Raw genomic sequence first — 27,776 nt, forward strand, 5'->3', positions numbered from 1 at the left:
GAGGGGACCCGGAGAGGAGAAAAAGTAGCCGTGAGGAAAGTATACATTTTTTTTTTTAATTGTATTTAAAGAAGCACTTCGGGTTTTGGTTTTTTTCTCTCTTTCATTAGATAACTATTCTCCCATTTTATATATATATATATTCATATTCAGCGAGTATTACCTTATTTATTCCTATCTTAATTCTTCTCTTTAGTTGGGTCATATGACGTCACTTTGCCCTGATAAAATCGACAGCAGTTAATGTAATTGAGTCAGCCTCTTCACTTCCTGATTTATGGACTATACAAAATAGGTTCTCCAAACAGGTGTGTTGGGGGGGGGGGGGAGGAATTAAGATACAGGGTCCAGCATGGACCCCTACCTTGATGTCAGAGACATTTTGAAAGTTCAGATCGGTGGGGGTCTGGGTGCGGAGACCCCCACCGTCGCTGAAATGAAGGTGCAGAAGCGCTCACTCAGCGAAGTCTTTGCTCCTTTGGCTGTGATAATAGTCAGGCTAAAGACTGCTTACATAGAACATCTATGCCTATTAGTTTCCGCAACGGTGGGAATCTTAGCACCCGGACACCCACCAATTCGAGCTTTTGATATGTCTCTAGGACATATTAAAAGTCTGATGAAAGTGTAGTTACTCTAAGTACGATATCAATGGCCTCCACAATGCCCGACATAATCCATGGAGCGAGATTAGCTTCAGAAGCTGCCAGGGATGAACCCCGACAGTAAGAACGATGGAAAGAAGCCGTCCGAGACAGTTAGAATCAAAGGGCTCTAACCACATCTAGACTATGAAGAGCGTTCCCTGGAATGAGGGGTGGAGGGACAGAATAAGGAAAGCACAATATCCTTATTTAAGTGGAAGAAGGATACCACCTTTCGCAAGAAGGAAGGCACAGAATGGAGAAAAACTTCATGTAGAGAATTAAAAGTAGATAGGATGTCAATAAGGAGAAAGGTTTGTTCAACCAGTTTAGAAGCCAAAGATCTTTAAAAAAAAAAAAAAAAGAATGGAGAGAGTCCAAACCTGCCTTTTGAGAGATCTAAAGCTGAGCCCAAAGTTGAAGACCCAGGTAAAAAAGGAGTAGTGAAGGAAGATCCGGGTCCTCACACCAGCGTAAAATTAAAACAACTTTTAGGTCCTCTGGTAAATACGAGAGGAAGACTGTTTTCTGGCCTTCTACATGGTTTTGATGACACTTTCAGAAAAAACACGACCTCAGGACTGCAGCTTTTATAGCCATGCCATCAGATATATCGACCCTAAATGTTGGCAAAAGACTGGCCCTTGAGAGGGGAGGACGTCCCTGAGCAGCAGAAGCCATAGTGAATCGCCAAGCAAGTCGATATCAGAAGAACACGCCCATCAAGGTTAGTCCCTAGCCACTAGGATTTTTGGGATGCCTTCCGCTATGATTCGCCTGAGAATCTTGGAAAGAGGCAGCAGAGGAAGAAGATGTACAGAAGGCTAAATCGGTCTCAGGGAACATTTAGAGCTTCCACTGCATAGATTGTCTTGTGTCTGTGCCACAAACTGGGGAAGCTTGATATTGAACATGGACGCCATCAGGTCTATATCTGGGGTTCCCCATCTGGCGCATAGCTGATCTAAGTTGTTGTAATAAAGAGACAATTCTCCTGGGTCCAGATGCTCTAGGCTGAGGAAGTCAGCTATCCAATGGTCTACTCCCGGAATGTGGACAGCAGATATAGCAGGGACATGACTATCCGCCCACTAGAGAATCCTGGCTCACTCCAACACCACCACCAAGCTGTGGGTCCCATTCTCATGGTTCAGCAAGCAACTGTGGCAATTTCTGAATGAATCCAGACATATTGACCCACAAACATGAGGTCCAGTGGATTAGAAACAGGTAGATCACCTGTAGCTCCAGAATGTTGATTGAAAGACCCGTTTCTTCCGGCGACAATACAGTGCACTGTGAGATATCGAGAATTCCCCCACTACCACCAGACTGGCGGCAGTTTTAAAAACTGACCAGCGAAGTGGGGGGGGGGGGTGGACCGACCCTGAAGGATGGTTGAGGAGGTAAGCCACCAGTGGAGTGCACGATGCACTGCTATTGGAAGCAGAATTGGACAGTCCAGTGTGGGCAGGGTCTGATCCCAGCGGGCTAGAACGGATACACAGGATCCAAGTTTTTTGTGTGGGTAACCATCTGTAGGGTGCGTCCACACTTTAGAACCTTCTCAAAATCAGAGTGAGTAGTAAAAACTTTAAGGGACAGCTTTGTCCAACAGAAGGAAAAAACATTCATGGTAAGAGGAAGGTTAGGGATCCTTAATTTGTAGAATGTCCTAGACTACAGCAAAAAGGCTATCCACCATGTGATCCATTTTTGGTCCGTCCAGCAGTCTGAGCCAAGGAGCTCTTTCCGTCGGACAAATCCTCACCCTGTTTAGAGGAAACATCCAATCGCACCTCCGGTGGAGGAAGAAGCCGAGGAGGCAGAGAGGTGGCAGCGAGTATCGGTCATGTTACTTTGGAGAGGTCATCTTCGAGAGAGGTCCTTCAAATGGGAGAGGGATTCAGAGACTATCCTAGTGGAAGGGGCTGGTCGGTCAGACGACTCAGGATTCCAATTATGGACTGGTAGACCTTTGTAAGGTTGGTCACAGCAAAGGACAAGGAGCGTGCCCATTCGGACGCCAATTTAGAGCATGGGTTGCGACTCACTCAAGAGGGTGGATTCAGGCAGGGCAGAGATTCAGCCTGACCGCATTAAAATTTAGAACTGCACATAGGGCAGACAAACCAGGTGGATACTAAGCCCATCAGGTGGGACTTCTCGCCTCTGGTACGGACATAGTGAACCAAGTCAATGATTACACTGTCCTGCAAGAGAATAAATTTGTATGCTACACAACAAATCCCCTGCATGAGGGGGTAGAGTGTTACTGGGAGTCCCCTAGGTACATCTGGTATCAGTAGTGCATGAAAGGGTGTAGGGGGGAGAAAATAGCACCAACATTAGGCTGGTTAAGTGAGGACTGTGTGGAGTACTCAGAGCAAGGAGCAGAGGAGACAGCCTTTCTGGCATGCACCACCAGCCATGGAGGAACATAAGGAAGGGCGGCCCACCACGCTGCAAGCTTTTGGATGCTGGAGAGGCAGGACACGCCCACTGTATCCAGGAGTAAGGCCTGTGGGCCTAAAAAAGCTAGGGGCTGGAGCTGCTGCCGAGGAACGGGAAGGTAAGCAGGGAAGGTGTGAAGTACACCTAGGCCTAGGAGACATGGACTAGAAGGCAGGGCCAGCCTGTCTCCCGCCCTTCCCAACAAGCAGAAGAATAGTGCCCTGCGGAATGGAGTCCCCCCCCACCACTGAAATAATCCCATGTGCACTCAGAAGGGAGACATGGAAAGGGGAAGGTCTGGGGGGCCAGTAGCTTACCGAGGTCTAGGAGCTGGCAATATGTGCGCTAAAGTTTATAGTTTTTTTTTTTGTTTTTTTTTTAAATAGGCAGGCAGAGGCATCTATTTTGTATCCACTCCTGTGTTTGGCTCAAAACAAGGCATCAAAAACTGACGAAAACTACATGTGCAATTCCAGCTTTATGGGGTCTCTCCCTCTATCAAACTAGTAATAGCAATGCGTTCCCTCCCCCTCAATACTGACAGATGTGCCCTGCACAGAAGCCACAACTGAATACTTATCCTCATGCATAAAATTAAAGGCTATGTAAACTTCTTAAAGAGGCTCTGTCACCAGATTTTGCAGCCCCTATCTGCTATTGCAGCAGATAGGCGCTGCAATGTAGATTACAGTAACGTTTTTATTTTTAAAAAACGAGCATTTTTGGCCAAGTTATGACAATTTTTGTACTTATGCAAATGAGGCTTGCAAAAGTCCAAGTGGGCGTGTTTAAAGTAAAAGTCCAAGTGGGCGTGTATTATGTGCGTACATCGGGGCGTTTTTAATACTTTTACTAGCTGGGCGTTCTGATGAGAAGTATCATCCACTTCTCTTCAGAACGCCCAGCTTCTGCCAGATCACGCTGTGACGTCACTCACAGGTCCTGCATCGTGTCAGACGAGCGAGGACACATCGGCACCAGAGGCTTCAGTTGATTCTGCAGCAGCATCGGCGTTAGCAGGTAAGTCGATGTAGCTACTTACCTGCAAACGCTGATGCTGCTGCAGAATCAACTGTAGCCTCTGGTGCCGATGTGTCGTCGCTCGTCTGGCACGATGCAGGACCTGGGGAAGTGACGTCACAGCGTGATCTGGCAGAAGCTGGGCGTTCTGAAGAGAAGTGGATGATACTTCTCATCAGAACGCCCAGCTAGTAACAGTATTAAAAACGCCCCGATGTACGCACATAATACACGCCCAGTTGTACTTTTACTTTATACACACCCACTTGGACTTTTGCAAGCCTCATTTGCATAACTACAAAAATGGTCATAACTTGGCCAAAAATGCTTGTTTTTTTAAAAATAAAAACGTTACTGTAATCTACATTGCAGCGCCGATCTGCTGCAATAGCAGATAGGGGTTGCAAAATCTGGTGACAGAGCCTCTTTAAAGGCAATTTTTTATTTTTTTTTAATAAAAAGGTCAGTGTGTTTTGTGCAACTTTCTAAATCGTTATTAAACATTCTTTTTACTTTTTAGATACAGCCGCTTTGTATTCTCTATACAGACCAGCTGTATCTTTCGCTAAATCCTGCTCCCTTCAGGTCTGCGGGACTGACTGGTTCAGTGTTCCACCTGTAATCGATCACATCTAAGTTATGAATTTACTGTAGATTACAGGTGCAATGGTAATGTAAATGGAAGCTATGGTTTCCGGTTGGCTTTCCGTTCATGGGTTCCTCCAATGGAAAGGTCTAACGGAACCCGTGAACGGAAGGGTGACGCGGATGTGAACAGGCCCTAGCTGCATTAAGTTTACAATATATAAAAGCTGAGAAATTTTTAACACAACAATAATAATAATAATCCATACCTGGCTGGCTAGATCGCTTAAAGAACTCCGTTATATGGTGGTTTCTGCAAAGAAAAAGCCAAGTATGATGTTGTCAATTTTTATTTAAACCAAGTAAAGTTGTATTGAAGTATAAGCGGATGACATCAGGGTACAGTAGTAAACTGAATATATATCTCCATAACCTGGTTACATAGTATAGTTACATAGTTACATAGTTACATAGTTACATAGTTAGTACGGCTGAAAAAAGACACATGTCCATCAAGTTCAACCAAGGGAAGGGAAAAGGGAAGGAAAAATTTCTACACATAGGAGCTAATATTTTTTTGTTCTAGGAAATTATCTAACCCTTTTTTAAAGCCATCTACTGTCCCTGCTGTGACCAGCTCCTGCGGTAGGCTATTCCATAAATTCACAGTTCTCACTGTAAAGAAGCCTTGTCGCCTCTGCAGCTTGAACCTTTTTTTCTCCAGACGGAGGGAGTGCCCCCTTGTTTTTTGAGGGGGTTTTACAAGGAACAGGATTTCACCATATTTTTTGTATGTGCCATTAATATATTTATATAAGTTAATCATGTCCCCCCTTAGTCGTCTTTTTTCAAGGCTAAATAGGTTTAATTCTTTCAATCTTTCCTCATAACTTAAATTCTCCATGCCCCTTATTAGCTTCGTTGCTCTTCTTTGTATTTTTTCCAACTCCAGGGCATCCTTTCTATGAACTGGAGCCCAGAACTGAACTGCATATTCTAGATGAGGCCTCACTAATGCTTTGTAAAGTGGCAATATTACATCCCTGTCCCGTGAGTCCATGCCTCTTTTAATACACGACAATATCCTGCTGGCCTTTGAAGCAGCTGATTGACACTGCATGCTGTTATTGAGTTTATGATTTACAAGTACACCCAGATCCTTCTCAACAAGTGAATCCGCCAGTGTAGCTCCCCCTAGGACATATGATGCATGCAGGTTGTTGGTACCAAGATGCATAACTTTACATTTATCTACATTAAACTTCATTTGCCAAGTGGACGCCCAAACACTTAGTTTGTTTAAATCTGCCTGTAATTCATGAACATCTTCCATAGTCTGAACTATATTACATAGCTTGGTGTCATCTGCAAAAATAGAAATAGTGCTATTAATCCCTTCCTCTATATCATTAATAAATAAGTTGAATAATAGTGGTCCCAGCACTGAACCCTGGGGTACACCACTTATAACCGGGGACCATTCAGAGAAGGAATCATTGACCACAACTCTCTGGATACGGTCCTTGAGCCAATTCTCAATCCAATTACAAACTATATTTTCTAAACCTATAGTCCTTAATTTACCCATTAGGCGTCTATGGGGGACAGTGTCAAATGCCTTTGCAAAGTCCAAAAACACTAAATCCACAGCGGCCCCTCTGTCTAGACTTCTGCTCACCTCTTCATAAAAACAGATTAGGTTAGTTTGACAACTTCTGTCCTTAGTAAAACCGTGCTGGCTGTCACTTATAATGCTATTTATTGTCACATAATCCTGTATATAGTCCCTCAATAGCCCCTCAAACATTTTCCCCACGATGGATGTTAAGCTTACTGGTCTATAATTACCCGGGGAAGACCTAGAGCCCTTTTTGAAAATAGGCACCACATTTGCCCTGCGCCAGTCCCTTGGCACTATACCTGTCACTAGAGATTCTCTGAATATTATGAAAAGGGGGACAGAAATAACTGAACTAAGCTCTTTAAGAATTCTAGGGTGTAACCCATCTGGTCCCGGAGCCTTGTGCACATTTATTTTATTTAATTTAGCTTGGACCATCTCTACATTCATCCAATTCAGTATATCAACTGATATATTAACAGCACTGGCACCGGCTACATCAGCTGCTCTTTCTTCTGTTGTATATACAGAGCTAAAGAACCCATTTAGTAACTCTGCCTTCTCTTGATCCCCTGTGATCAACTCCCCATTACCATTATCTAGGGGTCCTACATGTTCAGACCTTGGCTTTTTTGCATTTATATGCTTGAAGAATTTTTTAGGATTTGTTTTACTATCCTTGGCCACCTGCCTTTCATTTTGTATTTTTGCTAATTTTATTACATTTTTACAGATTTTATTAAGCTCTTTATATTTTACAAAGGCTACAGCTGTACCCTCAGATTTGTATTTTTTAAATGCCCTTTTTTTGTCATGTATTGCCCCTTTCACAGAAGGTGTAAGCCATGTGGGGTTTAATTTGAGTCGTTTATACTTATTACCTGTAGGAATAAATTTTGCACTATAATAACTCAAAGTAGATTTGAAAATCTCCCATTTATCATTTGTTCCATTATTTGACATTAGTTCTTCCCAGTCTATATCCTGAATTGCAGCCCTCATCCTGGGGAAATTGGCTTTCTTAAAATTAAATGTTTTTGCCCTCCCAGCCTGCGTTTGTTTTTTACAGTATAGGTAAAATGTAACTATATTATGATCACTGTTACCGAGGTTTTCACGAACATTGACATTCCCAACAAGATCTGCATTATTAGAAATGACCAGATCCAACAGAGCTTCACCTCTAGTCGGGTCTTCTACAAACTGGCCCATAAAATTTTCCTGCAACAGGTTGAGGAAATGTCTCCCCTTTGCAGTTGAAGCCGAACCATGACACCAATTAATATCCCGGAAATTAAAATCTCCCATTATCACTACAGTACCCGCCTGTGCAGCCCGCTCCATCTGTTTATATATCTGACCTTCCATCTCCTCAGTTATATTGGGGGGTCTATAGATTACACCAAAAGTAATTTTTTCAGTGTTTACCTCCCTTTCTAGTTCCACCCACAAGGTTTCAACCTCCTCACAGTCTTCACCCACTATTGTCTCTTTCACACTCGCCTTCATATCACTTCTCACATACAGACCTACACCACCACCTTTCCTATTTGTCCTGTCTTTCCGAAAAAGTGTAAAACCCTGTAGATTTACAGCCCAGTCATGTGAAGAGTCCAGCCATGTTTCAGCAACACCAACTATATCTATATTTTCTTCCAGTATCAAGGCCTCCAGCTCCCCCATTTTGCTTGCTAGACTTCTGGCATTTGTGAACATACACTTTAACTTGCCTGTCAGTTTTTCACTTTTATTATCAGAAATGTGATTTGACATTAATCGGTCCTTTTTATTTACACTGATGTTTTGTAACGAAAGGATCTCCTTATCTTGTCTAGCCCAGACTGCATAGTAATGTCAGCGCACCACATGCAGCATTGAAGGGGTTGTCCCATTTACATATAAGGCACCTAATAATAGGGCATAATGTCGAGGGTGGTCCCCAGAACTGCCATGGGTTGAACACTATAGGAGTACGAGCAAATGTAGCTGCAAAGTGTTGGGGTACAATCCATGTGAATGAAGGTTTCGCAGCAGATTTCACTTACTCTTGTGTGGGTGGTGAAATCAGATTCAAATCATTGGTACAAAAATTCAAGAAATGCCAAATTGAATACAAGAAATATGTTGAAGTTCTTTGTGTTTTATAAAGTGACAGCTACAGCAGAAATAAGATAAAGGCTGGCATCAGATGTGGAGGAGTAAAATCAGGGATGCCAATAAATGTGTGCTATTTTTGTGTCAGATAAACAAGAGCTATTCACACGACTCCACAACCACTGCACTGAAAACAGGACAATACTGCATTATAAAAATCAATCTATGCATCATGCAAGGGCTAGAGCTTGTAAAATGCTAGTATGGGGCGCATGAACTCAAAATACATCTTATAGAGTCCTAATAATAAAACTTCCCACCAAAGAATCTACTACACTGGATGAATGTGATGTGGATCTGTCATCATACTCTTCTGTTTAACCCCTTCCCTCTTTAGCCACTTTTGACCTTCCTGACCGAGCCTCATTTTTCAAATCTGACATGTGTCACTTTATGTGGTAATAACTCCGGAATGCTTTCACCTATCCAAGCGATTCTGAGATTGTTTTCTCGTGACACATTGGACTTTATGTTACTGGCAAAATTTGCTCGATATGTTCAGTATTTAATTGTGAAAAACACCAAAATTTAGCGAAAAATTGCAAAAATTAGCATTTTTCTCAATTTAAATGTATCTGCTTGTAAGACAGGCAGTTATACCACCCAAAATTGTTTCTAATTAACATCACCCATATGTCTACTTTAGATTGGCATCGTTTTTTGAACATCCTTTTATTTTTCTATGACCTCACAAGGCTTAGAACTTTAGCAGCAATTTCTCACATTTTCAAGAAAATTTCAAAAGGCCATTTTTACAGGGGCCAGTTCAGTTGTGAAGTGGCTTTGAGGGCCTTATATATTAGAAACCCCCAAAAAGTCACCCCATTTTAAAAACTTCACCCCTCAAAGTATTCAAAACAGCATTTAGAAAATGTCTTAACCCTTTACACATGTCACAGGAATTAAAGCAATGTAGAGGTGAATTTTACAAATTTCATATTTTTTTGCAGAAATAAATTTTTAGTACAATTTTTTTTATAACACAGAAGGTTTTACCAGAGAAATGCAACTCAATATTTGTTGCCCAGTTTCTGCAGTTTTAGGAAATATCCCACATGTGGCCGTAGCGTGCTACTGGAATGAAGCACCGGCCTCAGAAGCAAAGGAGCACCTAGTGGATTTTGGGGCCTTATTTTTGTTAGAATAAATTTTAGGCACCATGTCAGGTTTGAAGGGCTCTTGCGGTGCTAAAACAGTCAAAATCCCCCAAAAGTGACCCCATCTGGGAAACTACACACCTCAAGGAAATTATCTAGGGGTACAGTGAGCATTTTGACCGCACAGCTTTTTTACAGAAATTATTAGAAGTAGGTCGTGAAAATTAAAATCAACATTTCTTCAAAGAAAATGTAGGTTTAGCGATTTTTTTTCTCATTTTCACAAAGACTAAAGGAGAAAAAGCACCGTAAAATTTGTAAAGCAATTTCTCCCGAGTAAAACAATACCCCACATGTGGTAATAAACGGTTGTTTGGAGACACGGCGAGGCTGAGAAGGGAAAGAGCGCTATTTGGCTTTTGGAGCTCAAGTTTAGCAGGAATGGTTTGCGGAGGCCAGGTCACATTTACAAAGCCCCTGAGGGGACAAAACAGTGGAAACCCCCCACAAGTGACCCCATTTCGGAAACTACGCCCATTGAGGAAATTATCTAGGGGTATAGTGAGCGTTTTGACCCAACAGGTTTTTTGCATAAATTATTGGAAATAGGCCCTGAAAATGACAATCTAAATTTTTTCAAAGAAAATGTAGGTTTAGCTAATTTTTTCTCATTTCCACAAGGACTGAAGGAGAAAAAGCACCGTAAAATTTGTAAACCAATCTCTCCCGAGTAAAACAATGCCCCATATGTGGTAATAAACGGTTGTTTGGAGACACGGCAGGGCTGAGAAGGGAAAGAGCGCTATTTGGCTTTTGGAGCTCAAGTTTAGCAGGAATGGTTTGCGGAGGCCAGGTCACATTTACGAAGTCCCTGAGGAGACAAAACAGTGGAAACCCCCCACAAGTGACCCCATTTTGGAGACTACACCCATTGAGGAAATTATTTAGGGGTATAGTGAGCTCTTTGACCCCACAGGTTTTTTGCAGAAATTATTGGAAGTAGGCCCTGAAAATAAAAATCAACATTTTTTCAAAGAAAATGTAGGTTTAGCTTATTTTTACTCATTTCCACAAGGACTGAAGGAGAAAAAGCACCACAAAATTTGTAAAGCAATTTCTCCCGAGTAAAACAATGCCCCACATGTGGTAATAAACGGTTGTTTGGAGACACGGCTTGGCTTAGAAGGGAAAGAGCGCTATTTGGCTTTTGGAGATCACATTGAGCAGGAATGGTTTGCGGCGGCCATGTCACATTTGCAAAGCCCCTGAGGGGAAAAAACAATGAAAACGCCCAAAAAGTGACACCATTTAGGAAACTACACCTCTTGAGGAATTCATCTAGGGGCGTAGTGAGCATTTTGACCCCACAGATGTTTCATAGAATTTATTAGAATTGGGCAGTGAAAATAAAAACAATCCTTTTTCTTCAATAAGACGTAGCTTTAGCGCAAATTTTTTCATTTTCGCAACAAATAAAGGAAAAAAAGAACCCAACATTTGTAAAGCAATTTCTACCGAGTACGGCAATACCCCATATGTGGTCATAAACTGCTGTTTGGGCACACGGCAGGGCTCAGAAGGGAATGACCGCCATTTGGAGTGCAGATGTTTCTGGATTGGTTTCTGGGCGCCTGTGGGCCCAAAACAGTGGAAACCCCCCAGAAGTGACCCCATTTTGGAAACTACACCCCTCAATGCTTTTACCTACGGGTGTAGTGAGCATGTTAACCCTGCAGGTGTTTTGTAGAAATTAGTGTGAACTCGATGTTGCAGAGTGAAAATGGGATTTTTTCCACAGATATGTGGACAATATGTGGTGCCCAGCTTGTGCCACCATAACGAGACAGCTCTCTAATTATTATGCTGGGTTTCCTGGTTTTAGAAACACCCTACATGTGGCCCTAATCTCTTGCCTGGACAGTCGACCAGGCTCAGGAGTGAAAGGGTACCATGTAAAATTGAGGCCTAATTTGGCGATTTACAAAGTATTGGTTCACAACTGCAGAGGCTCAGATGTGAAATAATAAAAATAAACCCCTGGGAAGTGACCCCATTATGGAAACTGCACCCCTCAAGGCATTTATTAAGGGGTGTAGTGAGCATTTTCACCCCACAGATCTTTTCCATAAATGAATGCGCTGTGGATGGTGCAAATTAAAAATTTATATTTTTCCCTAGATATGCCATTCAGTGGCAAATATGTCGTGCCCAGCTTATGCCACTGGAGACACACACCCCAAAAATTGCTAAAAGGGTTCTCCCGGGTATGACGGTGCCATATATGTGGAAGGAAACTGCTGTTTGGGCACGCTGTAGGGTTCAGATGGGAGGAAATGCCATTTGGCTTTTGGAGCGTGGATTTTGCTTGGTAGTAGTTTTGTTTGGAGTCTTACTGGTGTTTCCGTTTATAATGTAGGGCATATGTAAGCGGGGCGGAGTATATCAGGGGCATAGTCAGGTGGTATAATAATGGGGTAAAAAAAAACAATAAAATGATCCATAGATGTGTGTTACGCTGTGAAGCAATCCTTTCCGCACAGGCCGGTGTCGCACTGATAAATGGCGTCCTTTATTATCCCCCTTTTGGAGCACACTCCGCGCCTTTGTAGTTTGGGGAATTTTGCTAGGAAGTGTTGTCCTGGTATAATACGGGCACCGTCGCTTCCAGCGGATATGTTTGGGCCCTCCCTTTCCTGGTTCCCTAATTTTAGGTCCTTGATAAATCGCCTCTTCAAACAGAAGAAATGTTCCCCTCGGGCACAACTGCATATTTTTTTATTTCCTGACTTATTGGAGCCATAACTCATTTTATTTTTCATAGACGTAGCGGTATGAGGGCTGGTTTGTTGCGGGACGAGCTGTAGTGATTATTGGTACCATTTTGGGGTACATGCAACTTTTTGATCACCTTTTATCCTATTTTTTGGGATGCCAGGTAAACAAAAAAACGCAATTCTGGCACAGCTTTTTTCGTTTTTTTTTTTATACAGCGTTCACCATGCGTTATAAACTACATGTTAACTTTATTCTGCAGGTCCGTACGATTCCGGCGATACCGAATTTATAGAACTTTTTCATGTTTTACAACTTTTTGCACAATAAAATTACTTTTGTAAAAAGAATGTATTTTTTCTGTCGCCAAGTTGTGAGAACCATAACTTTTTCATTTTTTTGTCGACGGAGCTGTATGAGGGCTTGTTTTTTGCGGGACGAGCTATAGTTTTTATAGGTACCATTTTTGGATATGTGCGCCTTTTTGATCACTTTTTATTCTAATATTTGTAGGGCAAAGTGACCAAAAAACAGAAACTCTGGTAACGTTTTTTACGGTTTTTTTTTACGCTGTTCACCGCGTGCAATAAATAATATAATATTTTGATACCTCCGGTCGTTACGGTCGTGGCGATACCAAATACATATGGTTTATTATTATTTTTCAATAATAAAGGACTTGATAAGAGTAAAAGGGGGATTGTGTTTTATTTGATTACTTGAAACTTTTACTGTTTTCAAACTTTTATTTTGTGCACTTTTTTTTACACTTTTTTATACTTTTTTTACACTTTTTCTCAAGTCCCACTAGGGGACTTGAAGTTCCAACGGTCAGATTTTTTTTTTTCTAATACATTGCACTACCTATGTAGTGCAATGTATTAGATCTGTCAGTCATTCACTGACAGCAAGCCGATTAGGCTTCGCCTCCCGGCGGGGCCTAAATCGGCTTCCGTAATGGCAGAGCAGGAGACCATTGTGTCTCCTGTTGCCATAACAGCAGTCGCCAGTCCCGATTGCCTGTCAGGGCTGGCGATCTGCTAGTAACCGCTACGATGCAGCAATCGCTTTCGATTGCTGCATCGAAGGGGTTAATGGCAGGGATCGGAGCTAGCTCCGGTTCCTGCCGTTACAGGTGGATGTCAGCTGTACAGTACAGCTGACTTCCACCGCTGATGACGCCGGATCAGCTCCTGACCCGGCGCCATCTTGCCGACAGCTACGGAAGCCGATCAGGCTCCGCCGCCGGGCGGATCTTGACCGGCTTCGGTGCTAGGCAGACCGGGAGGCCAGTATTAGGCCTCCGGTTGCCATTGCAGCCACCGGAACCCCGGCAATTTCATTACTGGGGTTCCGATGAGCTGCAAACACCTTAAGTGCAGCGATCGCGTTTGAGCGCTGCACTTAAGGGGTTAATGGCGGGGATCGAAGCTAATTTCGGTCCCCGCCGTTACAGCCGGATGTCAGCTGTAAGATACAGCTGAGATCCGGTGATGATGGGACCGGCTCAGCTTCTGAGCCGGTCCCAAACATTTGGCGTACATGTACGGCAAGATGCGGGAAGTCAGTACTTTCCATGACGTACATGTACGGCAAATGTCGGGAAGGGGTTAAAGGCCACATAGATAAGATAATCTACAGTGGGCACTGTGGAATCGTGTCCACATATAATGTCCCAGTGCCCACATAATGCCACTGTAGATAGTGCCACAGTGCCCACTGCAGATAACGCCCACATAAATCGTACCACACTGCCACTGTGAATAGTGCCCACATAGATAATGCCAGCACTCACATACATATAGCACCACACACCACCACCGGTAGATAGTGCCATACAAAATCCCCTTTCGATAGAGACACACCTGTCCCCGAACCTGCACCGTCCTCTTCTCTGGTGATGCAGGTCTGGTCTCTTCTGAGCAGAACATCTTCAGCGGAGCGATGACTTCATCGCAACACCGGCATCACAAAAAATGACCATATGGTGGGGAAGTGGTGCAGTGATAACACCGAGTAACCACTCTCCTCAAGATTAGTGGGAGAGGATATGACTAGTATATTATACGTGAGCACTCTCCCCCTACGTAGCATTTGTGGTTTGTCTGCGTCCTGTTGGGAACTGGTGTTAACCTGCCTATTTAGTAAGTATGGCCTGTTTTTGTGTTTTTTTTGGAAATCGTGGGGAAGGGAACCCATGGTTCCCTTGCTTCACTAGCGCTGTCCATTGTATCCACGTCCTAAGGATGCGAATACAATGGAGTCCCCTCGTGAAGGCTAGGATCAGTTTTTAACAACTGCTACACGGGCAGCTTTCTGAAAAACAGCCATTAAATAATGATCCATTGAGTTCTATGGTGGCCGTAAAGACGGCAGAAAATAGAACATGTTATATTTCTTGTCAACCAGTATTCACGTGCCATTAAAAACCCGGCCATGTGAATACATCCATTGAATTTCATTGTTCTGAAAATGGCAAGGCAAGCGTAATCTCGTTTGAAATGACAGGTTACATCGTAATCTTGCGAGATTAGGCTTGCCTTGCTGGAATCTCACAGAAAAGATTCAAGTGTCAGGATTCTGAATAAACATAACGTCCAGGCTGGTAGTGATGTATATTCATTGTCAGGACACTGCAGTAATGTTAATGTCTGTGTATGTAGCTGCACATAACGATATAACTATATCGCTAGTGCAGTGTAAATGAATGGAGAGGAGTGCATGACGCTGATTGGTCAGAGCCATATACTCCCCTGTACAACGCCCACTTGTGCATTAAGAAACTCATTAGCATAAAGCTAGAAATCGCTCATAAAAGTGGTTTAAAATAGATCGTTTTTCGAAATAAAAAGCATTACTGTCACCTACATTATAGCGCCGATCTCCTTATGTAGGAGATAGGGCACTTATAATGTGGTGACAGAGCCTCTTTAAACCAAGGGGCAGAAGCACTTAACCGAGCACAGTGCCCCTTTGGTAGTAATGAGATCTCTTCGGCTATGAGCCTGTCTTCAGCTAACCTCGCACCTCTGAGAAGAGCTGACTGCCCTCAGATGAGTGCTTTGAGCCACGACGTTTTGGGAGATCCATCAGGGTATGTTCACAATTTAAAAAAGCTGAAAATTACGGCACTGTTTTCAAGGGAAAACAGCCTCTTATTTCAGGGCATTTTTGAAGATGAAAATTGAAGCTTCTTTTGAGGCGTTATTTCATAGCGTCAAAGGAAAATCAGCGACAAAAACACCTCAAGAAGTGACATGCTACCTCTTTTTACCAGACTTTTTTTTAATTCAGCATCCTAAAAATAAGCCTCATGTGAACAGCACAGCATATCCCATTGAAATCAATAGGAAACGGAGTGCAGGCTTATTTCAAGTGTATTGGAGTGTAAAACTAGGCTTTTTCTGCTCCAAAATCAGTCTGAAAATAAGCCGTGTGAACATACCCTTAGATTCAGGAGATAAGGCTGCGTTGGAGTAAAAAATGCCAGACACCATGGCAGAAACTCGACGGAACCCATTTAAGGCAATGGATTTTTTCAAGCGCCAATGGTGCTAGAACGGATCCGGCGCTTCCATTATTTTCGTTGCTCTGCTCCTATGACGGAGCAGAGCGACGGAAAAACTGAAAGGCAGATGTGAACAAAGCCTAAGCAAACAGCAGCGGGCATTAAAGGGGTATTCCGGTTAAGGGTAACTTGCTGATCGGTGGGTGTCTTGACAGCTCGGATCCCCACCATTTATGAGAACGGGGAGCCCGAAGGTGCCCATGTGCACTGCCGCTCCATTCATTCTCTATGGAAGTGCCGGAGATAGCCGAGTGCAGGGTTCGCCTTTTTCCAGCGCTGCCATAGAGAATGAATGGAGCAGCAGTGCGCATGAGTGACCAGACGCTCGGTACAAAATTGAGGTGTGTGTGCGCGCGCGTGTGTGTGTGTGTGTGTGTGTGTGTGTGTGTGTGTGTGTGTGTCTCTGACTCCAGGGGAAGTGGAACGGACCGTGCTCCTATACTTTAAAATGGGAGCACGGCCCGCAAACGCAGAGGACAGTCCGCAGTCTGCCGACCAGGATTACGGCTACAGCCATGTGCACGGGACATAAGAATTTTTAGTACGGGGGACAACAGATCTGTGATTGCCAATGGAAACTAGTTTCTGACTACAGGGTGTACAAAGCCTTAAGTGGAGTGTAAGGCCCGGCTAAGAATTGGAAGAAGATGAACACAGGAGGAGGTATACAAAGGATGGAAAGGAAAAGTGAAGTCGTTGTCCATGGCAACCAAAAGGCCTTGTGGAAAATAAAAACCGCAACCTGACTGGTTGCCATAGGAAACGACTGCACTTTCCCTTTACACCAGTTTTGATAGATATCTCCCCCATTAATATTGAAATATCAGCATAGCAAGAGATATAAAGCTTTCATGTGGAACTACAAGTCTCAGCATGAGCTGCTCTCTAGAAAGAGTCTCCCGTATAACGTTCATCCTACCGCCCTTCCATCCAGCTCACAGCCCGGCCATGGACGCCCCCTGTCATGCGTCAGGCGAGCTGTTACCTGGCACCGCCATGCGTCCCCTGTTTCTTTTTGGAGATAGAACATTCCGGAGAGTCACCCTGGGATAACTGAAAACTGAGAGTGCGTCGAGCCATCCCGGGGTGCGTGGCCCCAGCAGCGGGCGTCCAACCTCGCGCCTAAAACGAAAGCTCTTTTCGCGCCATACTTCCCAGGAGAGTTTGGTCAAAGCGCTTCCGGTTAATCCCACAGGGGAAAACAATCGAACGCAGAATACATTGAACTTCTCTAGCGATAGCTAGGCGGATCCATGAAAGAATAAGGCCTGCTCAGTTCCCAGCATTGTTATTGTTTACTTCTTCTTTTTTTTTTAATAACTTTATTACAACGATTGAAGGTTGCAAACTGTTAATCATGAGTGACACCTAGTGGATAAGTGCCGAATATACAGTATATATATATGATGAGCTCAAAGTTATAGTCAGAACCAGAAATCAGCTATTTGTTTTACCCGGTTAGAGGTTCGGTGAATCGCAATTCTCCAACCAATACGATGGAATGCGCTAATCTATTTTACGCTAACATACCGTTGAACATTAAAAAATATTTTATAAGAATTAATACAGAAAAATATTAGACAGTTGCCTAAAGCAACAGATCAGATGACAGCGGTACTTTTCCAGGGCTGTGATTGGTGAAATCTGGTTGTTGCTATGGGCAACTGATGCACTTTTTATATTAAAGACACCAGACCCCCTAAATCAATACAGACCCCAGACCAGAGTACTATCCCCTTATGCAGACACTAGACTGCTATACACAGAGCCCATACCAGGCTACTATTCCCTACACAGACCCCAGACCACTATCCCCTACACAGACTCCAGACCATACTACTATTCCCTATACAGACCCCAGACCAGGCTGCTATCCCCTACACAGACCCCAGACTACTATCTCCTATACAGACCCTAGACCAGACTACTATCCCTTACAAAGACCCCATGTTACGATCCGTGGGTTTGTGGACCCACTAGGCCGCACTGCCGTAGCGGAGTATCAGCTGGCCAAACAACAGTCCCAGTACAAGAGTTCCTCTGATAGTCCAGACAGTAGTAGAGGCTTAGGCAGAGACGAACTTGAAGGCAGATGACACCAAACTTGGCGTATGACATCAGGCGTGACACGACTCCAACACTCTAAGGCACAGGAACAAATACAGCAAGGGATACAGGATATAGGTAGCAGGGCATGGGAACAACAGGAACAGGATAACACCAAGGGACCATTTGCTAAGACTAACATGGGTATACACAACAACGCTCAGGCAAGGAGTGAAAGTGCTAATTGGGCTAATTGGTGATGTTTTACATGTGCGCGTGCTGGCCCTTTAAGGCTGGGAGTTTGTGGATGTTGGCCGTAGACAATGGAGAACGCTGTGGAAGCAGTGGACTCACTTGTGCGATTGTTGTATGAGAACTCAGCCCATGGAAGAAGCTGTACCAAGTCATCATGCTGCACGGAGATGAAGTGACAAAGATAATTCTCCATGATTTGGTTAATCCTCTCGACTTGGCCATTGGACTGTCGATGGTAGAAAAGGAAATGTCCAATTTCACATCTAGGAGTTTACAGAGGGCTCTCCAGAATTTAGAGGTGAACTGAACCCCTCCTGTCTGCCAACAGCACAAAAGTCCTCCCCGCAGGGATGTCTCTAACTTGTAGGGGATTATCAGAAATAATGCTGGACGGGTCTATGATACATTGAGGGGACTCCACAGTGTCTTCGGTTTCAAATGACCTGGACAGGGCATTGGCCCTCACATTTTTGTCAGCGGGACGGTAGTGGACCACCTGGCTTGACAGGGGTTCAGCCGTTGAGCTGACTGAAGATAGGTGAGGTTCTTGTGGTCGGTTTATATCAGGATGGGGTGAGCTGCGCCATCTAGTAGATGTCTCCACCGCTCCAGAGGTAGACAGTAATTCCCAATCCCCAATAGAGTAATTGCACTCTGCGGGAGAAAAATGTCCAGAGTAAGGGTATATTCACATGCAGTGAGCAAAAACGTCTGAAAATACGGAGCTGTTTTCAGGCGAAAACAGCTCCTGATTGTCAGACTTTTTTTAACAACTCGCGTTTTTCGCTGCCTTTTTTACAGCCGTTTTTGGAGCTGCTTTGCAATGGAGTCAATGAAAAACGCCTCCAAAAACGTCCCAAGAAGTGTCCTGCACTTCTTTTGACGAGCCGTCATTTTACGCGCAGTATTTTGACAGTGACGCGTAAAATAAAGGCTCGTGGGAACAGAACATCGTAATTCCCATTGACAGATGTTTGTAGGCGTATTAGGGGCGTTTTTTCAGGCGTAATTCGAGGCGTAAAACGCCCGAATTACGTCTGAAACCACTGCATGTGAACATACCCTTATAGCCACATACTACTGCCTTTACTTCTCTGGAACAGAAGTACGCCTGCACCAACAGAGGAAGCGTCCACCTCCAACGAGAACTGTCGAGACACGTCAGCATGATGGAAGATTGAGGCTGAAGTGAAGGCACTCTTAAAGCTATTAAACGCAGATTCTGCCTCCGAAGTCCACACCTTGGCGTTCATACCTTTCTTGGTAAGGGTAGAGATGGGAGCCATCAGTTAAGAGAAGTTTGGGATAAACTGCGGGTGGAAGTTGGCGAATCCCAAAAAACGCTGTATGGGTCACAGACCCTGAGGACGTGGCCATTCCAGAACGGACTTTACTTTCTCAGGATACATCTTGAGACCTTGAACCGAGATGATGTAGCCCAGGAAGGGCAGAGAAATTTTTTTTAAAAATGCACTACTCCAGCTTGGCATACAGACTATTCTCCCTTAATCGCAGCAGAACATGACGGACATGCCTCCGATAAGTCGTCGGACCTGGAGAGAAGATCATAATATCATCGAGATGGACTACAACACAGACATAGTGGAGATCTCTGAAGATAACATTGACAAATTCCTGGAAGATCGTGGGAGCGTTACACAGACCGAAGGGCATCACCAGGTATTCGTAGTGCCCGTCTTGAGTGTTGAATGCCGTCTTCCACTCATCACCTTGATGGATTCGGATCAAATTGTAAGTCCCATGCAAGTCTAGTTTTAAGAATATCCTAGCTCCTCGTATACGGTCGAATAGTTCGGAAATTAGTGGCAATGGGTATTTGTTCTTAACCGTGATCTGGTTGAGACCACGGTAGTCAATGCAAGGTCGAAGAGATCCGTCTTTTTTTTTTTTTTTAACAAAGAAGAAGGGAGGGAGATTTTCGTATGAAACCCCTCTCCAGATTCTCCTTAATATAGGCTGACATGGACTGAGTCTCTGGCAAGGAGAGAGGATATATACGTCTACTGGGAGGAGAAGCATTTGGAACCAGTTCAATCAGAGAGTTGTAAGACCGGTGTGGGGGAAGTATCTCAGCCTCCTTCTTGCTGAAGACTTCTGCAAACTGAGAGAAATTAGGAGGTTATCCTGCTAATGACTGAGGCAGAGGAGGCTGGGCAGGATGGACCTGTAACAGACAGTGGTGCAGACATTTGGAGCCCCATTGGAGAACTTCTCCGGAATTCCAGTCCAGGTTTGGGACATGTAACTGGAGCCAAGGCAGACCCAGTGGAACAGGATTGACGGCTTTAGGCAAAACAAGAAATGTAATCAGTTCAGTATGAGGGGCTCCAATATGGAGCTTCAGTGACTTGGTCTCAGACACGATCGGATTGGGCAGAGGAAGTCCATCACCGAGGCAGCAGCCAAAAATGTCTCCAGAGGAACTGTGGGCAACTGGAGATGATCCATTAGGTCTTGTTGGATGAAGTTTGCCGCGGACCCTGAGTTCTGATAGGCAGAGACTCGTGCGTCTTCTCGCCGGACACTATGGTCACGGGAATGGACAGTTTAGAAGATAATTTTTTATTTAGTGCTGTTCCACCTAGGGTTGTCTCTCCAACCAATCCTAGACACTGGAGATTTTTGGCTTCTGGGGACACAAACGCACAACATGGCCTCCGAGGCCGCAATACAGACAAAGTCCTGAAGTGTGTCTGCGTTGTTTCTCCTAGGCTGACAATTTGAGCCGATCCACCTGCATAGGCTCCTCTGGTGGAACAACTGGTGAGGGCAACAGGGATTGCTGGAAAGTAGGAGCCAGTCCAGGGAATCTTCTCTCCCTCTTGGGATCTCTCCCGGATCCTCATGTCAATCCGGGTGGCTAGCAGAATAAGACCATCCAGGGTAGGTGGCAGATCACGAGCGGCAAGCTCGTCTTTAATTTCAGAAGACAGTCCCTGCCAGAATATATCCACCAACGCCTTGTTGTTCCAGGTCAGCTCTGCCGCCAGGGTGCAGTACTGAATGGCGTACTCACCCACTGAGGTGTCTCCCTGGCGAAGGGTGAGTAGAGATGCAGCAGCAGAAGAAACTCCCAGGTTCCTCAAATATTGTATGGAAAGTCTGTAAGAAACACAGTAAGTTATGTGTCTCTGGTCCCTGACGTTCCCAAATGGGGTTCGCCCATGCCAGGACCTTGCCAGTAAGGAGAGTGATTATGAAGGCGATCCTTGCGTCATCATAAAAGAAGGCCTTTGCATGCAATCTGAAATGGATCTGGCACTGGTTCAGAAATCCCCTGCAGGTACTCGCGTCTCCGTCATAGAGAGGAGGTAGTGGCAGGGAGAATCGGGAGTCGGCACTGGTATTGACAGGATGTGTAGCAGGAGGAACAGCCGGGGTACTGTGAGGACTACAACTTGCGCATCCAGGCGATGTGCAATGGCGTTCACTGCCTGGAGTTGTTCCTGTCGTGACCGAATGTCTCGCATGTCTACCTGACTTGTGACGTCGTCATGGTCTTGGGTTGATCAGCGGGGTCCGTGGCCTGAGCGTACTGTCACGATCCGTGGGTATGTGGACCAACTAGGTCGCAACCGCCGTAGTGGAGTAGCAGCTGGCCAAACAACAGTCCTAGTACAAGAGTACCTTTTATAGTCCAGACAGTAGCAGAGGCTTAGGCACAGATAAACTTAAAGGCAGATGACGCCACACGTGGCGGATGATATCAGGTGTGGCAGAGGACACCAGATGTGTAAGACAGCAGGTGTGACAAGTGGCACAACACGACTCCAACACTCTAAGGCGCGCAAAAGGCACTTAACAGCTCCGTGTGTCATCACCATATGATGCGCGGCTGCGTAATTTTCGCGCAGCCGCCATCATTATGACACTCTGTTTGGATGTTTGTAAACAGAAAAGCACTTGGTGCTTTTTTGTTTTCAATCATAGTTTTGACTGCTGTTGCGTGAAAAACGCGCATCCTACGGATAATCACGCACCCATTGAAGTCAACAACGCACAAATATAGGACATGTCGTGCGTTTCACGCAGCGGACATACGCTGCGTGAAAATCACGGACTGTCTGCACGGCCCCATAGACTAACATAGACGCGCAGGGAGATGTGCTGCCGACAACGATAATATTTCACTTTTTTAAAACGATACGACCAGCAGATGATTGAGTGTTTGCTCGTTCATGTGCTGATCGTTCCCCTGTTTACACAGGGCGATTATCGGCAACGAGGGTTCTATGAATGCAGTGTAAAACCCCCTTTACACATGCCTATTCTGCTCAGCAGTGGCTTGTTTGTTACCTGTGCCGCTCCCTGGTTACTACGGCTTGTGGTACTGTATGATTAACAAGATAAGTTCATGTTTGCATGTTTATCCTCTATTTGGTTAATGATGCATGCACAACTTTGTTTCATAAGAAAAGTCAGACTGCTATTGTTAGATAACACTCATGTAAGGGCACATTTCCTATCTGCGAGATGAAAGGTAATAGGTGTGTCTTGTCTCCAATGGAATTGAATGTTTATTTAAAGAAACACTAAATATAAAGTCTGCAGCTAATAGAAGTGCAGCTTGTAGAACGGCTCCTACCATACTGCTATCATTCACACATATGTGTATAAATCCTTCTGGAGGTTTTCAGAACTGAAGATATGTGAGATAGTAGAAGTCGTGATCATAGGGGCAGACGTTTTTCTGGACCTCCTATCACTCATTCCACAGAGGGACACTAAGGCCGGGTTCCCACGTGGAAAAAACGCTGCGGAATTTCCACAACGGAATTCTGTGCAGAAATTCTGCATCATTTACAGTAGCAGCAAAGTGTTTGAGGTTTTGAAAATCTCATGCCAACGCTGTGGAAAAACAACGCAGCGAAAACGTTAATAAATTGACCTGCGGTGCGGAATTCAAATCTGCAGCATGTCAATTTATGCTGCGTTTTCCCCATTGAATTCAATGGGGATGCAAAACCCACAGCAGATAGCCAAGTGTTGCAATTTTTGCAGCATTGATTCCGCCGCAAAAATCGCAACTCACAAAAACCAGTATACTTACCCAGATCTACCTGCTTCTTCATCCAGTCCGGCTTCCTGGGTTGATGTCTCATCACATGGGCTGCAGTGTCATCCAGGGAGGCCAGACCGGATGGCAGAGGAGGGACATGTCACCATGACAACGGCTGGGGTAAGTATCAATGTTTTTTTTTTTTACCGTTCTTCTACAATGTGGTGCTGTTTTTCGGACGGAATGTGCTGTGTGTTTCAGGTCGGATACGCTGTGTAGCCTTAGGGTCCTATTACACAGCCCGACATGGGTCGTGTAAACAAGTGCCGATCAACGAGACAGCTCGATGATCGGCGCTGGTTTTTTCCTTTCACAAGACACAATGCATGGGGACGAGCGATCGTTACTCCAATCGCTCGTCCCTATACATTTCTATCATGTTGGAAGCACGTCTTCCTGTTTACAGGGAGCTGTGCTGCCGACAACAATAATATTTTAGGCTGCATAAATGATACGATCAGCCAATGAACGAGAGCTTGCTCGTTCATCGGCTGATTGTTGCCCTGTGAATGCTCGTTTTCCCGATCATTGGCCCGTGTAATAGGGCCTTAAAGAGGCTCTGTCACCAGATTATAAGTGCCCTATCTCCTACATAATGTGATCGACGCTGTAATGTAGATAACAACAGTGTTTATTTTGAAAAACGATCAATTTTGAGCAAGTTATGCACAATTTTAGATTTATGCTAATTCGTTTCTTAATAGACAACAAGGCGTGTTTTAACTTTTTTTTTACCAACTGGGCGTTGTAAAGTGAAGTGTATGACGCTGACCAATCAGCTTCATACACTTCTCTCCATTCATTTTTAGCAGTACTTGCAACATCGTGTGATCTCGCGAGATCATGCTGTGCAGTCACATACTCCCACATTAACTTTACCGAAATGTCTTGGCAGTGAATAGACATCACCCCCAGCCAGGACGCGATGTCTATTCACACTCCCGACACATCGGTAAAGTTTCTGTGAATGACAGTACAGGTGATCTCGCGAGTAAGGAGTACAAAGATGGCGGACCTGGGGAACTTTGTTAGGCCCCCAGGCTGCCACAACAACTGTTGTTACCGGCCAATCGTACCACGTGGGGGGCGCGATGGCTTGTTTGAGGGGGGCACCCATCTGATTCTAACACTTTAAATGTCGTGGTCGCAATTGACCGTGGCGTTTAAGATGTTAAACGGGCGGAATCAAAGTGAACTTTGATTACGGCCTTGCAGTGAGGTGTCGGCTGTGTAACACAGCCGTCACCCGCTGTGTATGGAGCAAGCTCAGCCCGTGAGCTTGCTCCATACTTAGCCTTAACCCTTCTCACGTACAGTTATGTGATAATACGTTAAAGGGTTAATGGATGTAAATTTTTATTGGTATTTCCCTTTAGGAAAAACAATGTACGTTCTGAAAAAGTATCATATTAATTCTTTTAATTCACAAGTAAAAATACACATTATAAATGCATTCTGATAAATAATATATTGAGTTAAATATATATAAAACAAAATAAAATTTAGAAGAGAGGAGCTTCATATGAGCAGCATATGGGACATTTATCATAGTAGCATATTGCAGAAGATCCAGTTAGTGTCATTGTAAGAACAGTGGAGCATTGGTATATACTGATGGGTTCATTATTGATATGATAAGCCAGTGAGATGTGAACGAGTGAGAAAAGAACAGAAAACCCCAGAGATATTTAGTGATAATAAATTGCATTGGCTAAACTTTTTGCCATCATTACATTGTCCCATCCAAATGCTGGGCATTCAGTCCTTGCATCCTGGTTCACTTTAAACCTTATTGGCACAGATACTCGCTCCGTGACTGATTCATGCAGCACCATCAATATTCGCTGTTGAACAGACAGATGGATGCTCGACTGCAGGGATGGAGCTAGTATCTCTTTAATCTGGAGCATCAGCTTGGGACCCCACAAAGTAATAATTACAAATTGATAATAGTTCAAAGTTACTGTCATCACCCTGCCCTGGCAATGCTGCCGCCAGGAGGTGAAAACCCACTTTCTTCCACCATCTAAAGTGGGTCTACTGCCAAATATATTGTATATCAGCATACTTATCAAAAAGTTATTATTAACTTGCACTGCTGGTGCCAGTCGTGACCCCACATATACCCAGCATCCGGATCACATGCTTCGATAACCCTCGTTAGTTTTCTTAGGGGTCCATTGTATAAAATCAGTACTTTATATCTCTGGTGTCACTGACTTCATCTGTTTAAAACTGCTTTTCGGGATTGTAAAACTAGTAAGCTAGTAAACCTAAGCAAGAGAAAGTGACCTACCTATGATGGATGCAGGTGTCACCAATACTATAGAGTTTACAGAGGCAGTAGCAAACCACCCCACGCACGATGGGCCCATTTTAATCTCATAAGAGCCCCCTGCCTCAGCTGATACCTGCACTACACCAGTTTCCCAACAAGGGTTTTGTAAAAACTCTAATGTTTCTTTTGAACCTAATCAGGGGTTCCCTGTGAGAACCGTAGGAGCTGTCACTTTTTCATTAGAGAAGGTGTAGGAGTATGGGTTACCAGGGTGGAGCCATTTTATTTTAAGGGGTTCCCATGGTAAAAAAAATAAAAAATTGAGAACCATTGATGTCTGCCTACTATATAGTAAAGCAAAGCAAACAAAATTGGAAAACTATATCTGGTAAATGCTCTGCTCTAAATCAATAAATCTCTGTTCACATGTCATTATGTGAACATGTTCGGCGTATGAGCCGGTAGATTTTCTAGTGCATACGCTGAACGTGTTCTAATAACGAGAACATCGAACGTAACTATAGGCCAATAATCACCCGACAGGGGACTTTTTGGTCTCCGTCAAGCTGGTATGCATTGGTACACTTATTTTTTACAGTATAGGAAAGTGAAGAAGACTAGGCTTTCCTATACAGTGAGCCACCGCACTGAACACAGCACCGTATACAGTGGTTTGTTTTTTTAACATTGTGGCCAATGACTGACGTATGCTATTGTATGGCTATAAAGTGGCTTACTTCTGAGGTATGCATTGTAGAATACTCCCAACGTTTTCAAAATGAAACGCAAATAGAACCGAAGACAAATACAATGATTGCTCGTAAGATGTCCAACGTGTTTGCGTTTCTCTGTAAACTGTAACTGTTCAATGCTCTCTATTGTCATTGACCAGGAACATTGGTTTTATGGCTCTTTTGAGGGACTGCTCAGTAATGGAAAGTTCCTTGTACACATACATTTTACTATTTAGCTGAACTGGTCTGACCACAATGCGTAGCACTTTATGAATGTTTTTACACAATACAAAATACATAAGAACACAACTTCATCGGCAGCAAATATAAAAACTTAACAGGGACCCTGTGGTCATGGAATTAAACTCTGGTTGAATGTCTGTTCCTTGTGGGGTATCAATGAACCATCAACGTCTGGGTTTTCTTCTCCTTCTTTTACTATTTTTCTCGTCGCTCAAGCCATCCTCTGAATCTGAAGGAGTGGGCTCCCTTCTAATCACTTTCTTCTCAATAGTGTATTCCTGCTCACCCACCTTTGGATCTGCCTTAACTAGATATTCACCATTCTGATAAGTGATGGCAACAAATGTTCTTGGATAAGTACCGTAGACTCTTCGGAGGTCATCCTTGACAAACTCTGGGAGGTCGCGCTTTACACCAAAAACTCTCTCCAGTCTTCCCCATTGAAGCTCTCCCTTCATAGTAAAGCCTTCTGGCCACACAATAGTATTTACTTGTTGAGGAATATGAGAATTATTGTAATTCATCAATGGACCATATGCTGGCGCAGAATTATAACTAGGGTATTGCCAGCTTGGAAAAGAATATGGGTTTGCACCATAGAAATGATGATATTCGACACGTCCATTTTGAGGATAGTATGGATCTCCTGCAGCAAAAGAATAGGGTCGGCTGGTGAAGTTATGCATTTGGATTGGTGGAAAGAGAAAACCGTTGTTCATTTCGGAGTAGGATCCAAATGTGTAAGGGACTGGAGTGTTTGGTTGAAGAAACATTATTGTATAGTATTTCTGAGGCCTGAAACCATAATGGTGCATGTTCTGGAGACTCCTTATAGGATCATCATTCAGACTTTGTAGTTCTTATTAGAAATAGGGCTTTTAACCTGCTGAGAGAGAAAATAAGAAAGCAATTAATGGTTTCAGACATACTTCAGAATCTATCTATCTATCTATCTATCTATCTATCTATCTATCTATCTATCTATCTATCTATCTATCTATCTATCTATCTATCTATCTATCTATCTATCTATCTATCTATCTATCTTTCCCTGCAGTCAGCATCCGCTGAAATTCTGCAATATAACTACAAATAGCCTTCTCTCTTTAATTAAAGGGGTTTCCAAGTTTTAGGTAAATAAAGTTTAAAGGAATAGTGTCGCCAAAATTTTTTTTTTTATATCAGTTTGATGTTAGTGTTTTATAAAAAAACTTTTGTATTTATT

General features: G+C 43.8%; 2 protein-coding genes across 6 annotated transcripts in view; both read right to left on the reverse strand.

Moving 5' to 3' along the window:
• Positions 1 to 17,213, reverse strand: part of SLF2 (SMC5/6 complex localization factor 2) — a 48,829-nt gene extending 31,616 nt beyond the window's left edge. For 3 of the 4 annotated variants that reach the window (XM_075841059.1, XM_075841058.1, XM_075841057.1), the window contains exons 1-2: positions 16,901 to 17,213; positions 4,973 to 5,016 (exon numbers count right to left, since the gene is read on the reverse strand). In XM_075841059.1, the coding sequence (XP_075697174.1) occupies positions 4,973 to 5,016; positions 16,901 to 16,995 (139 nt within the window). In that variant the 5' untranslated portion in view covers positions 16,996 to 17,213. The remainder of the gene's footprint in view (positions 1 to 4,972; positions 5,017 to 16,900) is intronic. The other variant, XM_075841060.1, reaches the window with a different exon arrangement.
• Positions 17,214 to 24,761: 7,548 nt separating this feature from the next.
• C11H10orf95 (chromosome 11 C10orf95 homolog) overlaps positions 24,762 to 27,776 on the reverse strand; it is a 32,309-nt gene continuing 29,294 nt past the window's right edge. For both annotated transcript variants that reach the window (XM_075841066.1, XM_075841065.1), the window contains exon 3: positions 24,762 to 27,437. In XM_075841066.1, coding sequence (XP_075697181.1) covers positions 26,716 to 27,366 — 651 coding nt within the window. In that variant the 5' untranslated portion in view covers positions 27,367 to 27,437 and the 3' untranslated portion in view covers positions 24,762 to 26,715. The remainder of the gene's footprint in view (positions 27,438 to 27,776) is intronic.

Source organism: Rhinoderma darwinii, chromosome 11 (assembly GCF_050947455.1).
Source record: "Rhinoderma darwinii isolate aRhiDar2 chromosome 11, aRhiDar2.hap1, whole genome shotgun sequence".
Lineage (NCBI taxonomy): Eukaryota > Metazoa > Chordata > Amphibia > Anura > Rhinodermatidae > Rhinoderma > Rhinoderma darwinii.